The sequence below is a fragment of the Sinocyclocheilus rhinocerous genome, unplaced genomic scaffold (genome assembly GCF_001515625.1).
Source record: "Sinocyclocheilus rhinocerous isolate Xijiao unplaced genomic scaffold, SAMN03320098_v1.1 scaffold2108, whole genome shotgun sequence".
In the NCBI taxonomy this organism is placed as follows: domain Eukaryota; kingdom Metazoa; phylum Chordata; class Actinopteri; order Cypriniformes; family Cyprinidae; genus Sinocyclocheilus; species Sinocyclocheilus rhinocerous.
The window spans coordinates 102,364-108,630 of record NW_015654782.1 but is presented as its reverse complement, the minus strand read 5'-3'; the positions used below and the strand labels follow the sequence as shown (position 1 = coordinate 108,630).

The window sequence follows — 6,267 nt, the reverse complement described above, 5'->3', positions numbered from 1 at the left end:
TTTATTTATTATTTAATGTAGTTATATTTATTTAATTTAATGTATGTATTTGTTTGTTTTTTATTTTGTTAAAGATTATTTATTTAATTTGAATGTGTTTTTTTATTTTAAGTAAATGTAATTAATTAATTAATTTATTTTATTTATTTTTAGAAGCGTTTAAAAATGAAAGCACTTCTTTGGTCAGTCTAAAAAATGACCAAAGATGACGCATCTTGCACTCATGGGAGTCTCCAAAAGAAGCCGTGCTCAATCATACGCAAGCATGTTTGTCGGTATTAAAAGCTTAAATGTTATTTTTACACTCAGCTGAAGCGATGCCAGTCTAAAATGCATACTTTTTACTGTCTGGCAGATATTGAGATGTCTGCAGTGAGTTTTGTTGTGTTGCACGTCAAACCTGCCAAGAAGCTCGATTTGTTTGGTGCATTCTATTTCTATCTGCGTTTTGACAGGGTATAATCAATGCTATCGCTCTCTTTGTGTGCTCTCTTGCAGACAGCGCTACGTATCCTCTAAGAGGAAGTGATGTCACGACACCATCACCGCTTTGAGAGAGACTATCGAGGCCCCTGGGACCGTCGCGAGCGAGCCGGCGGCCTTCACAATGGCGTTGGCAACAACACCTGCTCCTCAGCACCGCCCGTGGCCAACGGCAACAACCGTCCGGGACTCCTCCCGCTCCCGGTCATCCCGTCCCTCCTTCCCACCCCCGTGACCATCGCCGTGACGTCGGCCAGCAACGACCTCGCCGCCAAGCGCTCGGGAGCGTCTGCGTCCGCCACGGCACCTGTTGTGAAGGTAGAAGCTGCGAACGACGGGGGCGAAATCCACATCCAAATCACTCGCATTTCCATTTCACTCACACTGCCAAATTGCTTCATTTGGTCCCGCTCTTCTTCTCCTCGCTAATTTTCTCTTTCATTATGCAAATGAGAAACTGAGCAATGGGCCGAATTAATCCCAAGCCCGTGGCTCTGTCAAGTCTGTTGTGGGCAAGAAATAAAAGGCGTCAGCTTGCTATTTGAGTCGAGATGAATGCCATTCTGGAGAATTGGTTCAAGGAACGAGAAAAGCATGAACTGTTGTTTCACTCTTCATGCTGTTTAATCAGATTAGCTTCCGTTTCACTTAGATTTCATGCATAACGACAGTTTACTAGCTACTTGTAATGTGGCTTTTGCAGCCCACGCTCTTATAAGGTGATGATTGATGTGACCTTTGTTTGAGACCCGCAAAACGTACACATTTTGAAGGTATTGTTCACTTGAGGTCTCGTTAATGGCTAATATGAGGTGTTTGCCGTGGTGTAGGTTAGTATAGCGACTCGCCGGAGGTGCGCAGAGTTGTTTTCAGGGTAATTTCTCTTGGTTTCTATCAGTCGAGTCTCCCAGCAGAAGGGCTTGCCAGCTTTTCTCTACTTTGCTTGAAGCCCACTTCAGGGAGCAATCCGGCCTCAAAATCCTGGCATCTCCATCTACAGCTACTGTCATCTCACATTGGCGTTTTTTGTTTAAACTTTTGCGCTTGAGTGAATTCCGTGGGACTTCTGTGGCCGGAAAGCTTTGTGAGTATCAATCGAAACGCTTTAGCATTATGCAGATTGTATTAACACTAACCCTGTGGGCGAACGCTAGCAGTTGGATGCAGACTGCCGAGTTCTGCTTTGACTTTGACTTTGACGAGTCCCTCTGATGCGTGTTTTAGTTTACAGAAAAAAAAACAGAACTTTTTAATCTAAAAAGCAGTTAGCTGCACTACGATTTAAAAATGATTTTTCAAAGCTGAAAATAAGTATGCTTCACAAGAAAATACTACAATTAAATGTGTTACTTGCCATTTCTTTGTAATTATTTGTGAAATTTACTAGCAAGTGTTTCAAAATAAATCATACACCATTTTTTCCCCTGTGTACAATATAAACTTTTAGATTATAGGAATCTAGGAATCTATTATGACAGCATTCAACAATTCTGGACAGAGGTTGCATTTTACACTAAATACAATTGTGGTAAAGTTGAAAGCAGCTGTGTTTAACTGAAAAGGAGACTTTTTGAATCAGTGAATCATTCCTTTTTGAACTGATTCATATACATGAACTGTCTGCATGAATTGATTCCCTGATATGCACCTCTCCTTCATTCATTTCTAGAAACCAGAGGTAGCATTTACGCTAAATACAACAAATGATTGTTATAAAAAAAGTTGAAAAAAGCAGTGTTTAACTGAAAAAGAGACTTTTCGGATCAGTGAATCATTACTTGTTGAACTGTATGTGGAGACATACGAAGTATTTCAGTCTCATGTTTAATTCAATGTGTTACTAGCCATTTCTTTGTAAATATTTGTGAAATTTACTAGCGATTTCTAAGTGAAAAGTGTTTCAGAGTAAATCATACACCAATTTAGAAACCTCAGCTAAAAAAGTTTAGAAATATTGTGAAAATACATATCATAATTGTGACTTCATTGTGACTACATTGTGACAAAGTCCTAACTTTAAAAATAACTAATGTCAAATAATGTCATAAATATATAGTTCAGTCATGAAACTCCAGATGGCGCAGGCTGATGGGTTGTTAACGTAACTGATGATATTCAGAGAGTTAAACGACTTGGCACAAGCTGATTGGTTCATGCTGCATATGCAGTCAATGAGCTTACTGCCTTGCATTTATATGGCTGGCTAGCATTCACTAGAGATTCCTGCAGCGCGCTTTCAGAGTTTCTCTGAAACCTCATGGCACCGTATCGCCATATGCATTGGCAGTAGCAAGTTCCTGTACTTGCTTGCAGCAGCAATAATCTACAACTACAGCAATAACCAACAGCAGCAGCAATTCAGCAGCAGCGTAGCAGATCCATTCCGCCAAGACCAAATACATTAACATTGTCATATCCATCACCATGCTAAAATCTTCCGAGAGTTGTCATGATTGAATAACACTTAAGAGTATACCTTCCTACAGCTATATTAGCAATAGAGCTGTTATTTAGGTTCATGTATCCAATAGCATATTTTGAGTTCAGAATGGCATTTTTGAAGAAATAATGAAGGATATAGATGTTGTTATTTATAAATATTAAGACAAACTACTGTTTATGTTTGGTTTCAGTAAAGGTTTTTTTTTTTTTGTAATATTTTATTCAGCAAAGATGCATTAAATTGATTAAAAAAAAGTGACATTAAAGACATTTAGGACATACATGTCTGTCTTAAATGCTGTTTTTTTTAACTTTCTATTCATCAAATACTCCTGAAAAAAAAATGCATCACAATTTCCACAAATATTTTAAACAACACTGTTTTCAACATTGATAATAATACGAAATGTTTCTTGAGCAGCAAATCAGCATATTAGATCATGTGGAACTGAAGACTGGAGTAATGATGCTGAAAATTCAGCTTTGCATCACAAGAATAAATTAGATTTTAAAATATATTCAAATAGAAAACAAGTTATTTTAAATTCTAATATTATTTCACAATGCTACTATTTTTACTGTATTTTGGATCAAATAAATGTAGCCTTGGTGAGCTTTTAAAAAGTAGTTTATGTGGAAAAATGCTTTCACAACATTGCTGTGTTAGTTGTTGTGCTTGTTGCATTCTTCAAAAATGTCTTCGACTTCTGTTTTCCACGGGAAAAAATAGCAACAAACAGGTTTGGAATGACACGAGAGTGAGCAAATAATGACAGAACTTCTCTTTTAAGTTAGCAGCATTGCTACTTTTAGTTAGTTAGTCTCCAGCACTGGAGGGAATGTGTTTACCTCGGCTTTCTTTAATTATTGCCTGAAGGAAACTCATCAGAACACGCTAGTCTTGAGGGACCGACACTTTCTCTGTCATCTGTCATCAAAGTCCCCATGTTGTTGTGCCCACGGTCCAGCTCATAGATGCTATTCAGATCAATATAAAAGCAAAAGCCGCAGAAAGACATGAGAAGGAAAGAGAAGGTTTTATCTAACGCCTTTCGTCTTTCCTTGGTTATGACATGGATGTCTAATAAGGCAAATCGTTTGTGTGTGTAGTTAATGACTCTGAATGCTGCGTATTTATCTGGAAACGTGTTTGTTTTTAACCTTGACAGGTATGAAGCATGTTGATTGAGTTTGTGTGGCTGATTTACAGTATGTTTGTGAGTCTGTTTTTGTGTGCAAGACAGATCGGCATCTAATTAGCGAGATGGAGAGGGACCCTCGCGTCGGCTCACACGTCTTTTTGTGACAAACTCTACACAACGAACAATAAATAATGCAGCTACTGTTACTTTAAGAGGCCCATCTGCCTGAGCTGTCTGTCATGACTAACGACACTTCAGAACCAACAAACAACTCGTAATTGAACTAAAGGTGTGGCAGCTTATTTACTCTCCGCCTCTTGTAATTAATTTTGTTTGTTTCTTTATTTATTCCCCCGAGCATAACCACAAATCCACAGCTGCTGACAGAGACATTTTTTCATAATTCCAGGAGTGCTTGAGAAAGTTTATTGTAGTCTGTTTAGAGCAGTTGTTCTCAACCAAGGGGCCGGGGCCCATAAGAAAGCCTCAGCAAACTTGTAAGATGACTTGAAATGATTTAAAAGAAGACAAATCAAGCATGTAACTTTCCTCAAAAAAAAATATATATATATATTTTTTTTTTTTTTTACAAATCCTTGTCCAGTAAATCACAAAAAGTCTTGAGTTCTATTGTTTGTGGAAAATTGGTGGCCTTGGAATCCAAAACATTGAGAACCACTGGATTAGAGAGTCACACTTGAGCGATGCACTAATTATTTATATGTATTACTAACAAAAAAGTACCAAAAAGTATTTTACCATGTGCCATGGTATTATTTGAATTTACCATGGTGTATCAATATGGCACCATGTTAAATGATTTAAGGAAATTAAATTAAATTGCTAGTAAATTTCACAAATAATTACAAAGATTTTTTCAAAGATTACAAAAATTACCGGTGAAATACTGTGGAAACGATGCAGGCTGTCAATTCTGGGTGTGACACAGGAGTTTAAATTAACAAAACTTAGCTTATTGTACCATTCAAAAGTTTGGATTCAAAAATACAATAAAAACAGTGATTTTATTTATTTATTATGTTGAAAACTGTTGTGCTGCTACTTAATTTGTGAAAATATTTTTTCAGGATTTTTTGATGAATAGAAAGTTCAAAAGAACAGCACTTATTTGGAATTGAAATCTTTTGTAACATTATACATTTATATACTGTCATTTTTTATTTGTCACTTTTAACATTTTTTAATTAAGTGTTAATAAAAAAATTATTAATTAATAAATCTTGATGACCCCAAACTTTTGAACAATTATTTATTTAGCATATTTTATTATTTCATTTAGCAATACAGCAAAGAGATTCATCCTAAGCAGGCATTAGCATGAAAAATGCAAAATATAACAAATATAGAGTTAACATTATGATTCACTACCTAATGTATGATACAGAATTGATTGGGCGAGACCACACATAAACACATAGACTTCATATGATCTGTATCACTGCATGTTGATAACCGGCATACTGAAAATGTGAAATACTATCATCTGATAGCTGAATGGATCAAATTGCACGCGCTCTCCCAGTTATGCTACATTTCAAGACACATTACTATGAGATTACCTACAAGAGACCAACCATCATACACAGCTTGAGTCTGTTTCCTGCTCCATTCTCAGTTAAATGCATGAATCACTGGTTAACCTGGGTCACTTCGCAGTGCTGGTCAGAGCCATTTGCACATCGCAAATTGATAGAAAGCAAGTGCTTTCTGTTGGCAAAAGCAGTTTCATACTCTTCTGGTGCATGACACACATGCAGCCGTTTGTGCTGATTCCGTTTGTTTACAGCGCAGCATTTTTTAATTCTTGATTCTGATTGGATGATGGGTCTTGAGGTTGTTTATTAATTTTCTGGTTTGTCTGTCTAGTGACAGGTTTGTTCATGCCAATGCAGTTCTGTATCACTTCTCAATGTTTTTTTTTTCTTAAAGGGGTTATATGATGCTACTAAAAAGAACATTATTTTGTGTATTTGGTGTAATGAAATGTGTTTATGCGGTTTAAGGTTCAAAAAACACATTATTTTCCACATACTGTACATTATTGTTTCTCCTCTATGCCCCGCCTTTCTGAAACGCGTCGATTTTTACAAAGCTCATCGGTCTGAAAAAGCGAGGTGAGCTGTGATTGGCCAGCTATCCAGTGCAGCATTGTGATTGGCCGAATGCCTCAAGCGTGTGA

General features: G+C 37.0%; 1 protein-coding gene across 1 annotated transcript in view; it reads left to right on the top strand.

The window, feature by feature from the left end:
- LOC107717708 (kelch-like protein 29) overlaps positions 1 to 6,267 on the top strand; it is a 202,501-nt gene that overhangs the window by 95,628 nt on the left and 100,606 nt on the right. Inside the window, exon 3 of the mRNA XM_016524544.1 lies at positions 499 to 801. Coding sequence (XP_016380030.1) covers positions 529 to 801 — 273 coding nt within the window. The 5' untranslated portion in view covers positions 499 to 528. The remainder of the gene's footprint in view (positions 1 to 498; positions 802 to 6,267) is intronic.